The sequence below is a fragment of the Hypomesus nipponensis genome, chromosome 14 (assembly GCF_054491055.1).
Source record: "Hypomesus nipponensis isolate SF chromosome 14, ASM5449105v1, whole genome shotgun sequence".
Taxonomy (NCBI): Eukaryota; Metazoa; Chordata; class Actinopteri; order Osmeriformes; family Osmeridae; genus Hypomesus; species Hypomesus nipponensis.
Genome location: NC_140374.1, coordinates 22,425,001 through 22,445,018, shown reverse-complemented (window position 1 = coordinate 22,445,018; position 20,018 = coordinate 22,425,001). Strand labels below are relative to the sequence as shown.

Sequence of the window (20,018 nt, the reverse complement as noted above, 5' to 3'; positions counted from 1 at the left end):
GTGTGTTTGTGTGTGTCTGTGTGTGTGTGTGGAGGGGGGGGGCTGAGGGAAGTCTTTGCTTGATGTTTCTCACACCTCATTGTGTGACCTCCTGTTGTATTGTTAGTCAACAATACGATTGGTTGTTGTAATGGCTGGATATAAGAGAGGATGTTATCTCTCTTCTCATCTTCTCATTTTCATTCTTCTTGGATGGAGAAAACTGATGACGTCACTGACAGTGACAAAACTAACAAGACTGTCCCATGCTCAGAGTCCTGACTCTGTAACATGCTCAGAGTCCTGACTCTGTCCCATGCTCAGAGTCCTGACTCTGTCCCATGCTCAGAGTCCTGACTGGACTTTCATAGATATTTTTGGGAACATCTGATCTTGTTGAACTCCTCTTCACAGAGCCCACGGTTAGCTAAATAACCACAGCAGACACCTGCTAACGTTTGCTTTCAAGTTGTCTCTCTTTGGTCACAGTTTGCTCACGACTAACACATTTCCAAACGTGTTAGTTGTTGAAGGGGACATTTTGAAATCAGCATTGTGGGTTGTAGTCTGTGGAAACAGTAATGATCCCAAACAGTGCAAGTCAAACCTTCAAAACCAGTTGTTCACTGCTATGGAGAAACAAGCGTATTTAAACTGCTGGTGTGGTTCAGATACTGTTCTATCTGACTGTTTAACAACATCCCCATGGTGTCTGTCGGGGTGACCAGAGACACGACATGTTGTTGTTGTCAAGATTATATAAGACCTCTTGGTGGCTGCGGTGTTCTTTGACGTGAGCGCGTGTGTGTTTACGTGTGTGTGTTTACGTGGGGGTGGTGGACGTGTGACCCAGAGGAGCCGGATTCATGTCAGGAAATGCCTCGTTTTTTTGTATATGACCCTCCCCCCTTCTTGTCACTCTCTCCCTCTGTCTCTCGCTCTCTTTGTCACTCTCTCTCTGTCTTTGTCTCTCTCCCCCCTCTCTTGCTGACCCACCCGTTTAACCCTTCCCTCAGAGTGACTGGGGGTCAGAGAGGAGCCAGGGCGCGGGCTTGGTTTGTAGTCTCTGCCAGAAGCAAACTGCAAGTCAGCACTCAGAGCAAAGGGCAGAGTGAGAGCTGCTCTCACAGTAAGACTGCTGCTCTCACAGTAAGACTGCTGCTCTCACAGTAAGACTGCTGCTCTCAGAGTGAAACTGCTGCTCTCAGAGTAAGACTGCTGCTCTCAGAGTAAGACTGCTGCTCTCACAGTAAGACTGCTGCTCTCAGAGTAAGACTGCTGCTCTCACAGTAAGAATGCTGCTGCTCTCAGAGTAAGACTGCTGCTTTCACAGTGAGACTGTGCTGCTTTCAGAGGATGGAATTAATCATCCTGCTTTAAAAGGCTCTCCATCTACTCAAACTGTTCACTTTAGATTCTGGGTTATGAGACATTGCGGTGTGAAGACCAATGATTGTGTCCCAGATGCCACGTTTTAAATGAATGGCACTTGCAAAGTATATATATATATATATATATATATATATATATATATGTAAAATAAATAATCTGATAAAAATTATATGTACTTTATATATATATATAGTACATATAATTTTTATCAGATTATTTATTTTATCATTTTAAAACATCAATAACTCGAAAAGGCAGTTCTCATTATTCAAACATGTTCCAAACTATCTTTTTGCAGTGTATAATCTTCTCCTTTCTCTAGCACATTCTTGAATAATCAGTATAAATCCTAATATTTGCTGACGTCTCTCAAACTCAAAACATTCTCTCTTCTCAAGACAATTAAGCAAGATTGATAACCCCTGTCTCACCCCAAGCCAAACATCACCCCCACTGCGTCCCTACATTACAGGAGCTGTGTTCCCTACACTATAGGACCTGACTAGAGAGCTGTTTAGAAGTGCTTCAGTTCAGCCTGTTGGTATGTAGATGTCCTCTCAATCTTGGTTCTGTAGAAGGGATCTTCCCTGACTGCGCTTGGGGCATTTTTCTTCCCACTTACACTTCTCTGAATCATTGGGACACAAACATTATAGTTCATTTTTCTTTTTTATCTTCTTTTTATATATTTTCTGCCTGAATTTGATTTTTTTCAACTTAATTCACCAGCAAATGGTATAGATACTTATTTTACTGTATAGTTTGACATGGCCACTTTTATGATTGTTTCATGAAATGTATTACCCGGCTTTGTTGAATACTCTAATCTGATTGGTCAATTACTGCATTCTACGGTCTGTTATATCTGGATAACAAGCTTCTGCTATGGACGCAGTTCTGATCAACCGTAGAATCTACTGAACTTCTGAGCGGAAGCAATAAAATACAATCAATCAATGAAATAATTTTAAAATGAAGCCCCACATCTAAATGTATTTGTTTCTGATGCAAAAGTGAATTATTACAGTGGTAATGATGTCCTCTGTCGTTACAGCAGGTATATTAACCAGGCGCAGATGTTACAGGCTACAGATACAGCAGGTATATTAACCAGGTGCAGATGGTACAGGCTACAGATATACAGCAGGTATATTAACCAGGTGCAGATGGTACAGGCTACAGATATACAGCAGGTATATTAACCAGGTGCAGATGGTAAAGGCTACAGATACAGCAGGTATATTAACCAGGTGCAGATGGTAAAGGCTACAGATACAGCAGGTATATTTTGACATCTTCAACATTTACTATTTGCGTTCCACTCGCCAGCCTCTGTTTAAAATGAGGTTTCTGTTTCTGTCAAGTCTAGACGGTTTGAAATGAAAGGTACATTCTGTTTTCCTTCTTCAATTTCCCAATTTGGTCCTTAAAGACTGAAGGAACAAGGTGTGTGTTCACCCTGATGAATACCCAACATCTTAGTCCAGAACTTTCATCATCCATGACAAGAGAATAGAGGTTAACAACTGGCTATTTCAGACTCAGTTACTGGAATGTGTTCTTCTATTGTCAACCTAAGAAGAGGTTTACATGACCGCCAGTATGTTTAGAAAATCCATTGTCTGTCTGTGGGCTTTGAAATAGTTCCATCATAATTTCCCCTCCTTGTCCATCATGCATAACACCAGACACACAAGGACGGTAGGTTTCATTTTCAGGTGCTGTCATCTTAAAGTCATTTAGTAACTACCCACCCACACACACAATATCTTCCCATGTATTAAAAATAAAAGAAGTTCACACTGACAATATCTTTTAACAGTTTTGAATGAATAGGTTTTAGAAAATGTGTTTTCCCATTTTGTATGAAGAACTGCTCAGTCCTTTTGTTTATGCAACCTTAGTAAGATGCATTCTACTAAAGAACACTCGTGACAGATGACCTTTAATGGTGGAACCGCACAAGTGGAACAGGGCAGGTTTTTATGTCTTAAATGGCCACGAAGTGAACACAGTACAACGACAAGGCAGCAACTAGGACATGAGAGCGGAGAGAGACACCGGGGTGGAGCTGAGATTTCGTCTCAGGTTATGGAACCTGAGAAACCTAGATCTGTACAGATCTAGAATGAAGCTTCAAACATTCAGTACCAAGAGACCAATTTTAACCAGTTGTAACAAAAGAGTTGAAAGTTTGAACATCTTGCACTGTATAGCAAATGGTTGGTGGGGCATGTAATAAATAATTTCTCAATAGTCTTGCAGTGTGATGTCAGATACAGTACAGTACATACACTGCCTGGTTACTGACACAACACATACAAACTCAAACATGCACACACGTACTGCTGACTTACCGGAATCAGCTCTGTATCTCTGTCTAAAAATTTGCATTTTTTGTTGAATAGACGAAGAAGCTCAAAGATAACATTTAAATTTAAAATAACGTAAGTTCCTGATTTTTAATTGTTGGGGAAATAATTTTGAGGAATAATTTTGAGTTTCATCTCATCAAATGTGAGACAGCAAGTAACAGTCATGTTGTTTCAGTTTCCCTTAAATCTAACCTCTTAATCTATATAAAGAATTAGCCCTATGGTGGGCACAGGAACCTCATCCTACACACACACACACACATTCTCTCTTTCTTTCTTTCTTTCTTTCTCTCTTTCTTTCTCTCTCTCTTTCTCTCTCTCTCTCTCTCTCTCTCTCTCTCTCTCTCTCTCTCTCTCTCTCTCACTCACACACACATCCTCTCTCACACACACACACACACATCCTCTCTCTCTCACACACACACACACACACACATCCTCTCTCTCACACACACACATACACACACACGTGCACACACATATGCACACATACACAAACCCAAAGTGTGCAAACCCTTCTGTAATGCACAGGGCCATGCGCACCCCCCCGGTAGTGCTGAGTCATGCTACACGGGCTGGATCTGCAGCTGGAAGGAGCAGACGTGTTGTGGTGATGGAGATGTTTGTCAGCTGACACAAGCGACAAACCCCAAGCTCATGTCTCCACAGACACTGTCCTCACCCATCTCATACCCTGCGCAGGACTGAAGCTGCCTTCTGGCCTCTGCCAGGGACGCTCGCCTTCCAGTTAGAGGCTTGAAATGTTCTGCTATCTGTTGGTGGCTCAGCAGCATGCTGTAGACGAGGGCTCTGGCTGTAAGATGACAGGAGGACCAGAGTTTGAAACCCCCCAGTTGAGGAGCAGTTTCACTGAGATTCATGAATTATTCGATTTTGGAATGTTTGGAGCTGTCGAAGTTTAGATTTTTCTTTGTCATAATTAACAGTCTATTAGTCATTATGTGTGCATACATGAACAAGGATCATGTGATTCTGTCAATCAATGACATCATTCACCTTCACTGTAAATGGACCATGGCACTGTGGCGGTGGCCCAGATTACAACAGAATGTTCCATCATTCCAAACATGGCAATTATCAACCAATCACATGGGATCAGTCGTCCTGCTGTCATGTGCACCTTTGTTCGCCCAGCAACAGTTAAGGTTTAGTCCCATCTCGGAGCAGTCTGTGAGGAGTTTCCATTCAGTCTTCTGCCAGATTTTTTTTCTCAGACTTGATGAAAAGGAATCCTCAAATAATTCTCCAAAATAGACTGAGGAATGAGTTTCAGGGCAACAGAGGTGACGCTAGAATTAACTTTAATCACACAGTCATCTGGAGAATGCCGGCTATCTCTGCCACGCTCTTGATTTATTGGTATTACAGGGCAAAACGTCTTTTATATTTAACAATAGCCTACAACTTTGAACCCAGACTCTCACATTACTAATCTTATTATTGCCTAAAACACTGAGGGCCCTGTGCATTTTTAAGCAACTGATTTCAGAAGCATCAGCTGGTTGTGGCTATTTTGGTTTTAAAAGGCTGACTTCCTCAGAGTTAGTTCCCTAAGTTGACAAGAACATGAATGAGTGAAAACCAAAAGCGTCTTCCCCCGGCCCATTCATCAGTGTCAGTCACAGGCAGGTTTACTCAGGATAAATATGGAGCAGTACAGCCTGGGAAGCAACGGTCGTTTTGTGTGATCTTGTCAGCTTGCGGTCTTGCTACAAACATGATCACACTTTACGGGAAAAAAAGGTTTCTGACTGACAATGCATTTGTCATGTGACTAAGACAGACATGGCTGTTCCACGTCAGTTACCAGCATGGTGTAGCTCTCCACAATCTCATACTGGAGTGTGTTCCTCATGTTGGTGCAGTTCCAGTAATGAACAAGGCCTTGCATCGAAAACAGCCTCGTCAGCCTTGAGGTTAGAAGGCTCTACTTGTATGGGGGGGACAGTCATTGAGATAATCTGGTCATTGAGCAGCGTCACAAATATGTCCAGTCTGCTGACTGATCTAAGACTTTAATTGTGCCTCTAAAAATGTCATCTGGCTCGGTCTTATTATGGGATGCCTTTTGAAAGATCAGAAATGTCCTCAGGGCACAGGACCTCGTGTCAGCCTGTCACCATGGGGACGATACAGCTGTACGCAGAAACAGTGTACTGCCTCTGGTGTTGCGGCGTGTGTGTGGTAGCCCTGTTAGACACGCAGTGGGTGTGTCTGTCTTACTGTAATAGTATTGTTGCTATGACTACAGTAGTCATTTACATTACTATCAAAAAGGTTGACGGCACATTTGCATGAATGTGTTTGCATATAGGTATGTGTGTGTGTGTGTGTGTGTTTGCATGCCATGTAGGTATGTGTGTGTTTGCGTGTAGGTAGGTGTTAATGAGTGTGAGTGATTGTGTGAGTGATTGTGTGTGTGTGTGTGTGTGTGTGTGTGAGTGTGTGTGTGTGTGTGTGTGTGTGTGTGAGTGAAAGCCAGGCTGGGGGGTCCTAATGTGGGAAGTATCATGGTGACAGAGCAGATACCAGTTGCTTCAGTGCACTGTCTGTCCTCTCAGGTCATTTGCATGGACAGATGTTAGAGTCCTCTGTTCTTCTGTCCACATCAACCAGTCCACACCGAGTGGGATCTGAACAGATCCAGTCTACTGTAGCACTGTGTGCGCACGTGTGTGTTTATCAATACATGTGTGTATTCTAATGTGTGTGTGTGTGTGTGTGTGTGGGGGGGGGGGTTATGAATGGCTCACAGCTGCATGGCTGAGTGGTCATCAGCATGGGCAGCTGAAGGATGAGAAGAAAATGATTTAAACAAACTGCACGTGATGCTGCAGTCATCCTGCTGGATCCCCGAGTGCAGGAGGACCCATCTGGTGCTGAGATTCACGCCCTGCTGATGCAAAGGGATGTAAATATTTAAAAAAACGCTGAGGTCGTCGGGTTGATACATGCAGTGCACTCTCTCAAAGCACACAACTGATCCGCTTTTTTCCCTGAAAGCCACATAACATGGTTCTTCGAACAGTGGAGATTCAGATGCAGGGCGGGGGTGGGGGAGATGAGGACAAAGAGGGCAGTCACGTTTTGGAGGGATTCCCTCCTGTCTCCACCCTGTTACCCCCCCCCCCCCTGCGGACCTTGAGCCGGGCCACACAGAGAGAGAGCTGTGTCATGGTCCGGTATTTGATTAACGATGGACAGGAGGCATGATTCAGCAAAGACGTCCAGAAACATGGCCGTCTCTCAAAACCACCTGGGTCATAAAACACCTGGGTTGGCTCCAGTAGCAACACTCGAGTTAGCTTCAAATCAAAGTTTTCTGTTATTTTGTCTTCTATGAAGAAGGAAAGAAATGCTTTTTTCTTAACCCTGGTTTCAGCCATTTTTCCTCAGTGTGTGCCAGTATGCTATGACGAATGACGCAGTGACAGATCCCTGTTTACACCTCACACACACTGAGTTAGACACACCCACCAACAAGGGTCATTGAAGGGCTTTGCTTTGTGCTTCCAGCTTGAGGTAGGGGTCGAAGGCCAGAGTATGGTGTGTGTGTGTGTGGCGGGGGGGGGGGGGGGGGGGGTTGGATTCCTGATTGTCTATGTGTGTGTTTGCCTGATATTGGGAGTATTGGGATGTGTGTGTTTTTAGTGTGCAAGTGTGTGTGTTCTTCTGTGTGTGTGTCGGTACATGCATGCACATGAGTGTGGGACATGAATGTGCATGTGTTCATCAGTGTGTGTCTGTGCCACTTGTGCCCACTTCCTGCCCAGGCGGGATGTGCATGGCTCTACTCTGGCCTGCGTGGCCAGGCTCATCTCTTGTGTTTTCTGTTCCTAGTGAGCCAGGGGCACAAGCAGCTCTTTGTGGCCTAGAAGTTGCTGGGCTCAATCCAGACCAGCCAATGCAGCTGTTCCCCACTGTAGGACATTTCTGTGTTCGGCCCTAGCTTGCTGTGTGTGTGTGTGTGTGTGTGTGTGTGTGTGTGAGCTGGGGCTTAGGGCTGAAGACAGGCCGTTAAGGCGCTGAAAGGTATTGGGGGAAGGGTGGATGCAGCTAATGTGTGCTCCTCTGGACGCAACACTGCCACCGCTGCCTCAGCTGCCTCAGCTGCCTCAGCTGCCTCAGCTGCCTCAGCTGCCTCAGCTGCCTCAGCTGCTAAAGATAGACGTGGGGTATCCATTAGGGCTCTTTCGTGTGTTCTGAGGGTTTGACCTCTTGAATGAGCCCTGTCATCTTCTGTCACACCCTTCATTTCCTATGAGTGAGTGGCGGTATGATGGTGGGCAGGGGGGGCCGCAGGGGGGGTCTTGACTGTGGCCCCTCAGCCGGCCCCAGGGCCCTCTTACCCAGGCCTGCCTTGACTCGCTGGACCATTAGTCGTGAGCCATCAGTGTTCCTCTCCACCTGAACCCTGCCGGCACCACTGGTCTTCTGGGGGGGACCCTCGACACTGAGGCCATGGAACTTCCTGTCTCCCTCTCTCTTCCCTCCCAGGGTAGGAGCTGGTGGGGCTGGTCTGCTCTGCTAGCAGAGCCACGCAAGGTCCAGCACAGTGGTTAGTTAAGTCTACTTGGAAAGTAAGAGGTGTGAGCTTGCAGTATGGCTGGAGACAGGTCGTGTTGTGAGGCCACAGACAGATTCTCCTCTCTCCTCTTCATGGACCTGAGCTCTCCTCTGTTCTCTGATGTCTTTCTATTGTCCCTCTCTCTCCCTGTCTATCTCTCCCTGTCTATCTCTCCCTGTCTATCTCTCTCTTACCCTGACTGGCAACATGTGTATCATCTCACCCCATGTCAACGCCTCCACCCTCCCCCAGAACAGAGGACACAAAAGCCTGCAACAACAGGAAAGGAATGTGGTCCAGTGTCCTCTGCAGGCACCTCTGCCTCTCTCTACCTTTCTCTCTTTCTCTTTCTTTTCTCTTTCTTGATGAGCTGTTACATCTCTTTCAATGCTGTGTGTGTGTGTGTGTGTGTGTGTGTGTGTGTGCTTCTTCTGGGTCCTGCATGGCCACAGTAAAAGAACATCTGGCTGACAACATCAGACAAGGAAACAGATAAACACACAGGGGGAATTCCAGACCAGGGCCTTGGACAAAAGGACCTTCTGACAAAGATTCAGAAGGGCGACAGAGAAGTGTGTTAATCCACTGGTGCATGCTGTTTACCTGCAATGAATGAGAAGGTATAGCACCCTGAACACAGCCAGAGGAGCCCGTCTGGCAGTCACCTCCAGGCCTGCCTCACCTGCTGCTGCTGGGCATGGCTGTTTGCTCAGCCTGGCCTTCATTAATCAAAGCATCTGGATCAATGGGAAGATTAGACTCTGAGTATAGGCGGAAGGTTCGTGAATGGATGGTATATAGCACCTGAGGCTGGAATATATCACCCGAGGATGGAAGATATCACCCGAGGCTTTGATTCTTTGTTGACATCCACCTGGGTACTTGTCAGACACACACCCAAACAGAACGGCCTTCCAGCCTGACTTATCAAATAGAGCTGCTTCTATCTCCTTTAGAAGTGTGGAGGGGCCGTGAGAAGGGGCCTTCTGGGGGTTAGGGTTTAGTATTGTTCTGTAGGTTCTCCCTGGAAGGGAAACATTCCTCTGCTTTCACTGGGACTTGTGATGTGACAGGTACCGGTAACACATAAAGCTCACTGCCAAGAGCATCACACACACACACACTCTTATGAAACAAACCATACTACCCCATATACGTTTATACAAACACACACTTACAGACATGCCAGCAAACGCTGTCTCTCACACACACACACACACACACACACACACACACACACACACAGGTACAGCTATGGCAACTGACATTGGGTGTTTAGATTATGAACATGATGTGGGATGAATGGAGGACCTTTCCAAACCATCTCCTTTATGACTCTAAACATATATATATATATATAAATATATATGTATATATATATATATATATATATATATATATATATATATATAATATATAACCAAACACACTTTTGAAATTAATCTACGACAAGCTTCGTACAAGCTTTTTTAGTGATGTCTTCTGTACTTCAAATATCTTACACATCTTGGAGATCTCTCTGTTAGTTGTAGCTACAATTGCTTAGCAAGAACATCATGACAGTCATGTTTGAACATACAGAATGGAGTCTAACGACTCAATGAGCTCTGCCAAGGGCTCAGGTTTCAAAGACGAGGCAAGATAATGGAAGGCGTTTGAGTAGGAGTCTTCAAACAATAGAGGAACTTAAATCATGTCTTCCACATCATCCTTCATCCTCTCCCATTTCCTGGCTTCAGAAGCCTTTACTTTAGACCTTTCTTCAGTCAACCCCTTTGTATTTATCTTCTTGTATTCACTTTGTGGGAAAAAAAGAAATATGTGTTTTGACAACTTCACATCTTGCCGGCTTTCATGATCCAGCGCTGCCCCCGCCCGCCCCCCCGCCCTCCATTCCTCCTTTTCTTGAGAACACCTTTCACTCACTTCCCTGTAGCTTACCTTCCAGGTGAATTGAACCTTGCCTTACTGTTGGCTAGAACATGCACATCCCAGCTGTGGAATGAAAATAATTTGCTTTAGGATGTGATGCTAGCGTCCTAAGCTTCTCTGCTCGGGGCCCCCAAAGTATCCACAGGGTTAAGACTTGAATAGGGAGGATAGTTGGTTGCCTCATAAAGGTTCAGGGTTAAAACAAATATTTTAAAAAGCCTTCTGAAGGATTATTATGATAGAGAACTTGTCTCTCGTCTTAAAATTAATTAATTTACTAACTTTAAAATAGCTATCAGTTGAGCACTGCAGTTAATTAACTTGGTATATTTTCTTGTTCTAGGATGGAAACCTGTCTGGAATATCCCAGGGTCAGACCTGCCACAGGTAAGACTGGCAAGCTTGCTGACCTGAAGTGGCCGGCTGATTCACACGGGGAAGCCCACGTGTTTGTATGGCTCCATCTTCTCAGTGGTGTGGCTGAACCACGCTCCTGAGGCCCAGTCAGACTGGGAGGTTCGGATTAGTCGTTTGGCGAACTGACGTGAGATACGTCAGAAGCTGAAGACAAGGAGCTTGTTTTGAATCTGAGATGTGTGCATGTGTGTGTGCCCTGATGTGACCTCGTCTGTTGAGAAGAGATGAAGGTGTGTTGCGTTCCACAGTTTTTTTGAGTGAAACCAGTTTCTTTCTTTCTTTCTTGCTGTTGCTTGTTGATCCTTCCTTTGTTCTGGGTTTGTGAGGCTTCTTGTATTACTGGTGGAAAGTATTGTTCATGCTCACTGGGAAATCACACAGGAGTCTAACTGACGCTGTCAAAATGTTTCAGTGTAAAAATACGCTTGTAACAATCTTTGTGAGCTGTAGATTGATGCTTGGGTATTTTCTGGGCCTGTAGTTTTGTGATGACATTGACTATTATATGTCTAACTTGTGATGTTGAAATGAGGGTGGGGGAAAAAGCTAATCATAGATTAATTTGTTTTCTGTTTCTTTTGATAACCCACAGTAACAAATGATAGAATTTGTGTTTTTGCTGTACTTGATGTGAGGGAGGAAGGGCTGGGCGCTGGAACATGCGTTTAACTAACTACTATCGACTCTGTTAAAAATGGATAAACACAGATGGTACAGTAAGTTATTAGTTCATTAAGAATAATTAATTGATCAGTGTCACTGATGTGTATGATAGTTAATATATTTGATATGTTTTATGGTGTTGTTTTGTTTACATTTGCAATTGGAAGTTTTACAAAAATACCTCAAATATAAGAACAAGAGCAAAAATCATGATAATAGTTTAAAACAAATTAAAATTAGTGATTCATTGTTTGGGTACAATTCCACATTATTATTGTAAGCAAGAATATTTATTTTTGTTGTTTTAGTAGTACTATTAGCAGTAGTAGGAACATCATTTGGAAACTCAGATTATTTTTTCTTTTTTTACCGTATCTTCAGTGTGATCCTCTCTGTGGTTGGCCTCATCATAAAAGAAACAAATAGTCACATTGTCATTTTCACTAACCATTTGACTCTGTCCTTCTTCTCTAGTGAAACTCCTCAGGTCTATATTCCTGTAAACGGTTTTTACTGAGGGGGTTTCTGTCCACACTAAAGGACTACAGTCTTTTTCCCTCAATGACCTCAATATCTACAGTAAACGTATATGAAAGACATAACAGTAAAGCGTAGCGTGATCCATTGCACAGTACAACACACAAGACAGTCCATTACAGTGAGCACAGAGGGATTTAGGAGCTGTCTGAGTGCAGTGGCTGTGCAGGGGCACACATCTGTCATGGGCCACTTGGGTTCAGATGTGTCTCTCTGTCTTTGGGTTAGCTTCTCACAGCTGCCTCACCACAGCTGACCTGGCCTTTAAAACACATAACCACACACACACACACATTATCACACACACATTATCACACACACATTATCACACACACACACTCATCAGCATTGCTTCCACCTTTACTTGGGTTCAACTTCAGGTTCTTAGTTTCCAGCAAACCCATGTGACCAACTCCAATTTAATGGAATGGTATTTATACTAAGGAGTGAGTTCTACCAATGTAACTGGGTTCCACCAGCACACGGCTCTCTGTCAAGCCCAGATCTCTGCTGGGAGGTTAGGTTTAGGAAACAGCTGCGTTCTGCAGCCCTGCTGCACCAGGCTGAGGTGTAGAGACAGATGGGCGGGCCTTCCTCTGCAGGCCTGCGGAGGAAGTTTGACAGGGCTGTGGAGCAACTGCTGCTGCTGCCTCGTCTGCGGCTTCCTCGTCTGCTGCTGCCTCGTCTGCTGCTGCCTCGTCCAGCCTCAGGCCCCCTGTCATCGCTGGCTCTATCTCAGCCTGCATCAGGACTGGAACTGCAGGCCGCACCACAACAGCTGTCCCTGGATCAGTGCATCAGGACTGGAGCTGCAGGCCGCACCACAACAGCTGTCCCTGGATCAGTGCATCAGGACTGGAGCTGCAGGCCGCACCACAACAGCTGTCCCTGGATCAGTGCATCAGGACTGGAGCTGCAGGCCGCACCACAAGAGCTGTCCCTGGATCAGTGCATCAGGACTGGAGCTGCAGGCCGCACCACAACAGCTGTCCCTGGATCAGTGCATCAGGACTGGAGCTGCAGGCCGCACCACAACAGCTGTCCCTGGATCAGTGTAGCAGCCTTATCTCTCTCTCTCTCTTTCCTCTCTCTATGTCTGCCTTTCTCCTCTCTCTTTCTCTCTTTCTCTCTTTCTCTCTCTTTCTCTCTCTCTCCTCTCTCTTTCTCTCTTTCTCTCTCTTTCCTCTCTCTATGTCTGCCTTTCTCCTCTCTCTTTCTCTCTTTCTCTCTTTCTCTCTCTTTCCTCTCTCTATGTCTGCCTTTCTCCTCTCTCTTTCTCTCTTTCTCTCTTTCTCTCTCTTTCTCTCTCTCTCCTCTCTCTTTCTCTCTTTCTCTCTCTTTCTCCCTCTCTCCTCTCTCTTTCTCCCTTTCTCTCTCTTTCTCTCTCTCTCCTCTCTCTTTCTCTCTTTCTCTCTCTTTCTCTCTCTCTCCTCTCTCTTTCTCTCTTTCTCTCTCTTTCTCTCTCTCTCCTCTCTCTTTCTCTCTTTCTCTCTCTTTCTCTCTCTCTCCTCTCTCTTTCTCTCTTTCTCTCTCTTTCTCTCTCTCTCTCTCTCTCTCTCTCTCTCTCTCTCTCTCCTCTCTCTTTCTCTCTCCTCTCTCTTTCTCTCTCCTCTCTCTTTCTCTCTCCTCTCTCTCTTTCACTCTTCTCTCTGTCTATCTACTCTATGTATGTCCCTCTGTCTCTAACCCTAACCTCTCTTTTTACAGTTTGTGACTCAGCCAACCCCTGCCAGTCTGTGTGTGCAGGTCAACCTGCTCTGGTAGGGATGAGTTACCTTGACCTCATTATTCTCCTGTGTCTGTAGCGGAAGGGGGCCTCCTCCGTTACACCCACAGAGAGACAGGTCCCCCTTCCAATATATCCAGCTTGTACTACAGGGACCAGCACTCGCATGAACACACATGGGACACTATCATAGACACAGAATGAGAGAGAATTAATAAAGTGTATTCAGGAGAGGCAGGAAGAGCGAGAGGGGGAGAGAGAGACAGTAGGGAAGGTAGAACAATAGACAGAGAGAGATATACAGAAAGAGACTCCACTGGACCAAAAAGAAAAATAGAGAAATAGAAATACTGAAAGAGAGATTCTTTGAATTAATCTACAAGTAACATTTCAAGTTTTCAATAATACCGTCTGCACAAATACAAAATAAGTAAACAACTGAGGTAGCATGAAGAATACACACAATAGTAGCAATAAAATATCAGATTGAATGATGCACTTTAATCTGCCTAGGGATATAATAACGTTGAACAATTGTTTTGTTTGTTTAAAGATAGAAATCTAATTATAAAAAGCAGGAAACATGCTACACTGGTGCACTGTATGGTTATAGAATATATCTTGTAGAACAGGATAGGTACAGAATAAAATATGTTGTTATTGCATAAAGAGGAGGGATAATGAGAGAAAATAAAGGTGGAAACAGTATCTAGACCCTCTCTAAAAACCTTATATTTAAGTATATAAGTATGTGATACAACCAATGGTACAGTATAGTATGTAGGTCAGTTTAGTAACTGTGTGCTGTACGTTCCACCCCCAGGGTGTAGGGCAGTGAGGCTGATAAGATGAGACTTTTCCCCAGGGACTGGGTTACAAACCTGGGAAGGAGTGGCAGTCAAAGGAACCCGTTTTTTGTGTAACAGGTCCAGCCCTAGTCTCTTCAGTGCTGTCTCTTTCACCCGGACACACATAGCCGTCCATGGGCAAACTCTCTTTCCCTCTGTTTCTCTATCTCCCCCTCGCTCGCTCGCTCGCTCGCTCGCTCCTCACAGACTTTAAAATAATAACCCCGCCACCCAAAACGAAAAAGCAGGACCTAGTCCTTCCCAGAGACCTTGGTGGGAAAAATCAAATGCTTGCTCCCTCTCGCTCATGGACAGACGGTACAGTCGTCTCTCCAGTATTAGGCTCATAGTTGCCTCTGAAAAGCTGATCACTGCATGGTTGACAGTTTATCATGTTGTGAAAACCTCTTGATTCTGGAATCTAAAGGGATCCTATGGAAAATACACTGTCCTTGTGTTTTGTTTTTAGCCCAGAGGCTGTGTTTTTACAGCCTGTGTTTTTAGCCCACAGGCTATCATGTCAGGCTACAACACAGGCTGTCATGTCAGGCTACAACACAGGCTGTCATGTCAGGCTACAACACAGGCTGTCATGTCAGGCTACAACACAGGCTGTCATGTCAGGGTACAACACAGGCTCAGGTTATAGCACAGGCTGTCGTGTCAGGGTACTGCACAGGCTCAGGCTACAGCACAGTGACAGCAGGATCTGGGGTCACCCAACCTGTGTCTGTAACACGTCTTTTCGCAGCACGTACAGTTTTGACCTTTGTGACCTCTGCTGTAGGTTTTACTCTCTAGGAAAGCTTACTCTTACCAAATATGGTGTTTCATTGTTATCCTGTAGTGAGTGTATCGTGCTTCTGTTGGCTCTGTGGGTTGTACTTCTGTAAAGCTCCCTCTGGGTCAGTAGTGAGCCCTAACAGCCTCCTGCGTCCCACTAGGCAGGTATTGACCTACTGTGTGGTGTCTGAACACAACATGTAATCGAGCTCTTTTGTGGCAGTTGTTCTGTTTTGGTGGCTGTGCGTTTGAGTTTGATCATATTGACCATCAAAAGCTGTCAGAGGATGTGGGCAAACAATTTGGGTTCTTGTTTTATCGAGAAGTGATTTACGCCCGAAATAATGACCTCTAACCTAAACTGGTCAAAGAATCCTGCTTTTTTCCCCTAATTTGATAGACCGCCTCAAATAGGCTCTCTGAGAGTAGACCCTGGGAAAAGCAAAAGTAGTTGAGAAAACACTCTCAGTTCTCATTGGTAGCTTGGCAGTGCATTGTGGGATTGGGGACTGTGGGGTTGTTTTTGTCATCCTGGTAATCTGTGTATCAGCAAGGAAACGTGGACACTCTGAGACAAAAAACCCAGGAGATTACACTAGATTAAAGATAATACTAGATTAAAGATTACACAAAGCCGTGCAGAACCAGAACTATCTGGGCTCAGTGTTTGTGGAACGATAGGAAGATGAGATGAGCTGCAGGGACTGAGTCGGAGGTTGCTGGGGTGACTAAGTACAGGGCTATTTACAAGGCCTTTTTCCAGTTGACCAGTCACACAGTCCAACGTCTATCGCAGAGATTAGGAGATGGTTTTCTGTGGTGGTCTGGGTGGAGGTGGAGGTGTGGGAGGAGTACTCCATCCATCCATCCATCCGTTCATCCGTCCATCCTCTCTGCCTGCCTACAGTGAAATGAAAGTCCCCAGACATGGTCAGAAGCACTGCCTGCCCGCTTCACCCGCCCCCCCACCACCCACCCTTCCAATGGTCCTGGGAGATGCATACCGGCATACCAGGCTGATGGGGGTCCAGCCCGCCGGTCCCAGAGCGAGGGCCAAGCGGGGAGCCCACCCAGTCCACCTTCCGCGTTCCTCCCAGGGCCCAGCTTGGGATCAAGGCTGAGCGGTGTGTCAGGGGACACAGGGTCATGAAGACCGGGGCCCTGCCATCCCTTTCAAGCCTCGCTCCTCTCAAGAGTCCAATTTCAGCTAACGCTATTTCCTGTAGATAAGGTTCAATCATGCTACTTTTTCGGTTTGGGTGGCTGGCGGGGGGGGGGGGGGGGCTGGCGACTGTTGAGATCTGATTTCTGGAGCAATCTGTTCCCTTCCCACCTGACTGATTTGGTAACTTGGTGACTGTGATCTTCGCAAGAGCATCCGTCCCCTTGGTCTACGTGGGGGTAAGATGCTGGGCTTGACTGTGCTGCTCACAGTATGCATGATACTGACATCACAAAGCTCCACTGTTAGAGACCCAACTGGACCTTCTACTGACCCTCCCCAAGTGCCCTAATCACGGTTGCTTTACTCACTCAAGACCTGGGGAAATTGTTTCCAGTCTACAGAGAGAGAGATTGGAGCAGATATAGTTTCCAGTGGGCTTAATGGTTATGGGCTTCTGCCCCTAGACTCTGCACAGTAGTTTGGTTTCCCCATTCATGAGAAATGACATAAACACAGACTTTGTGGCCCCGTTTATTGTTTTAAGTCAAGTCGATCAGACATCTATCTACAGTGCATGCAGTCCATGTGCGGTCCCCCTCTGGCACGCACCTCAAATTCAATGAAAAGGTGAAACCTAGAAAACTTTGTTTTAGCTTCAGTAGCTTTAGTTTTTCTATGGCCAGACAGAGAGACAGACAGACAGACAGACAGACAGACAGATACAACACCAAAAAACAGCAACAACAGAGGACTTCACAGAGGACATAGAGGTTTATTGAGGACGCTTCTCCCCTCTCTCTGTAGTCCCCTCTCGCCCCTCTCTCTAGTCCCCTCTCCCCCTCTCTGTAGTCCCCTCTCGCCCCTCTCTCTAGTCGTCTCTCGCCCTCTCTCTCTCTCTGAGGATAATCTGTCCATCACTGGGGAGAGTTGAAGAAAGAGCGGGGTGGGACAGACACATCCGCCCACGTGCCTCTCTGATCGTAATCATTCATAAAACCACCCGCCCTGCCATCTCCAGCCATCCCCTGCCGTCTCCAGCCAGACCCTGCCGTCTCCAGCCAGGTCCTGCCGTCTCCAGCCAGACCCTGCCATCTCCAGCCATCCCCTGCCGTCTCCAGCCAGACCCTGCCGTCTCCAGTCAGGCCCTGCAGTCTCCAGCCAGGCCCTGCCGTCTCCAGCCAGGTCCTGCCGTCTCCAGCCAGACCCTGCCGTCTCCAGTCAGGCCCTGCAGTCTCCAGCCAGGCCCTGCCGTCCCCAGCCAGACCCCGGCCAGGAAGACCGGATCCTCCCTCCCCATCCCAAGTCCATCTCCTCCTTTATCTTCCTCCCCCTGCCTCCCTCCTTGCCTCCCTTCCTGCCTCCCTTCCTGCCTCCCTGCCTCCCTCCCTACCTCCCTGCCTGCCTCCCTGCCTCTCTCTCTTGTCATTACAGTGGAATGAGAGAAGACGCTCTCTTGTCTGTTTCTCAAGGCCACACCTTGTAATGGCTGTCATGACGGTTTCCTCTCTCTCTGTCTGTCTCTCTCTATCTCTCTCTATCTCTCTCTCTCTGTCTCTCTCTCTGTCTCTCTCTCTCTGTCTCTCTCTCTGTCTCTCTGTCTCTCTCTCTGTCTCTCTCTCTCTGTCTCTCTCTCTTCCCTCCCTCTCTCTCTCCTTCTCTACCTCTCTCTCTCTCCTTTCCCTTTCCCTCTCTTTCCCTTCCCTCTCCCTCTCTACCTCTCTTTCCCTTCCCTCTCCCTCTCTACCTCTCTCTCTCTCCCTCTCTCTCTGTCTCACTTACGTAAGCTCTCTGTGTTGCACATTTTCTATTTGAGTCTCTCTCTGTTTCTCCTTTTGTGTTTCTCCCTCCCCTTCCTCTCGAAATGTTTCTCTGTGCAGCTCATGATTCTCGTTTACTCTCTCTGTGACATATTCTGTCTTTCCCCTCTTTCTCGCCTCCATCTTTATTTCTCCCTTTGCATTACCTTATTCTCCCTTCTCTCTCTCTCTCTCTCTCTCTCTCTCTCTCTCTCTCTCTCTCTCTCTCTCTCTCTCGCCCCTCTCTCTCTCTCATCCTGGATGGAGCACAGTGAAATTCCCCCTCAGTCATCATGCAAGGATTCCACCTCACTGCAGAGCCTTCTCTGCAGCCCTAACTCTCCAGAATGTAAATACAGCGCTCTTGATTCTCATTACTTCACCGCCTATTTTTAGTTAGCGAACAAGAGCAGTTGAGGGCGTGCCTTTCACAAGCACCAGGGCTTATCAGCAACAACTGAGAGGGAACAAAACTCAAATATTAAAAAATAAATAAAAACCAAACAATGATGCCCGACAGAGGAAGTGATGTGTTGATTCACTGCCTAACATGACCTGTGACTGGCAGCCGGGACCAGAGAGGCTGGCCTGCTCAGCAGAGCTGGGGGAGAGCTGGGGGAGAGCTGGGGGAGAGCTGGGGGAGAGCTGGGGCAGAGCTGGGGGAGAGCTGGGGGAGAGCTGGGGCAGAGCTGGGGGAGAGCTGGGGGAGAGCTGGGGCAGAGCTGGGGCAGAGCTGGGGGAGAGCTGGGGGAGAGCTGGGGGAGAGCTGGGGGAGAGCTGGGGGAGAGCTGGGGCAGAGCTGGGGATCACCCCCTCTTCATCATTCCACACCCTCAGTCCCAGTGATGAGGCACTTCCACAGTGTTTCAAGTTCTCTCTTTGAAATGTAGGATATGTTTCAGTTTGACAGTTTGAGAGTGACTTGTGCAAGACAGGACCCCGGCTTCCTCCTTCCTTCTTGATAAAGTCGATAGAATGATAGTGGTGCTAAGCTCCCCTTGGACGAGCGCTGACGAGTGCACACGCCCACGTCAGCTGCTGCGTCCTCTCTGCCACTCAAACCAGGAAACGTATTTTTGAACCTTCTAAGAAGTGCTTACTCATCCATGGACTATGACAGCCCAAGCCGAGGGAAACTTCATTTAACTGAACACAATTTTGTGTGTGTGAACAAGAAGCTCTTAGATTGTTAAGGGGGTACGACGTCACAGCACGGCTCAGATCCAGAGTCATTGCCAGAAGCGATAGGTGTCTCCTCTGGTGCTCTGAGGCGGACACACTGATGTCATTATGACCACAGAGCAGCAGCCTATTCTGTTGAACGTGTAGATGTTGCCGTGTGCAGAAAGAGAGAGAGAGAGAGAGAGAGAGAGAGAGCACGTTAAGGTAATCGAGGTGTGCTTCCATGTTACTGTAAATGCAGGCAGTGAATGTGATGACTTGGTGATTTTTCCACTGAGGTTAGTCACTGTCTCTGCCTGACTCTTCTAGAGACAGAGAGGAGGAGCACAGAGAGGAGGAGCACAGAGAGGAGGAGCACAGAGAGGAGGAGCACTGAGAGGAGGAGCACTGAGAGGAGGAGCACAGAGAGGAGGAGCACTGAGAGGAGGAGCACTGAGAGGAGCACTGAGAGGAGGAGCACTGAGAGGAGGAGCACTGAGAGGAGGAGCACTGAGAGGAGCACAGAGAGGAGGAGCACTGAGAGGAGGAGCACAGAGAGGAGGAGCACTGAGAGGAGGAGCACTGAGAGGAGCACAGAGAGGAGGAGCACTGAGAGGAGGAGCACTGAGAGGAGGAGCACTGAGAGGAGGAGCACA

The 20,018-nt window shown here is 46.7% G+C and overlaps 1 protein-coding gene across 5 annotated transcripts in view; it reads left to right on the top strand.

The window, feature by feature from the left end:
- ccnd2a (cyclin D2, a) overlaps window positions 1-20,018 on the top strand; it is a 122,077-nt gene that overhangs the window by 55,605 nt on the left and 46,454 nt on the right. For all 5 annotated transcript variants that reach the window (XM_084671380.1, XM_084671384.1, XM_084671382.1 and 2 more), the window contains one exon: window positions 10,610-10,653. In XM_084671380.1, the coding sequence (XP_084527506.1) occupies window positions 10,610-10,653 (44 nt within the window). The remainder of the gene's footprint in view (window positions 1-10,609; window positions 10,654-20,018) is intronic.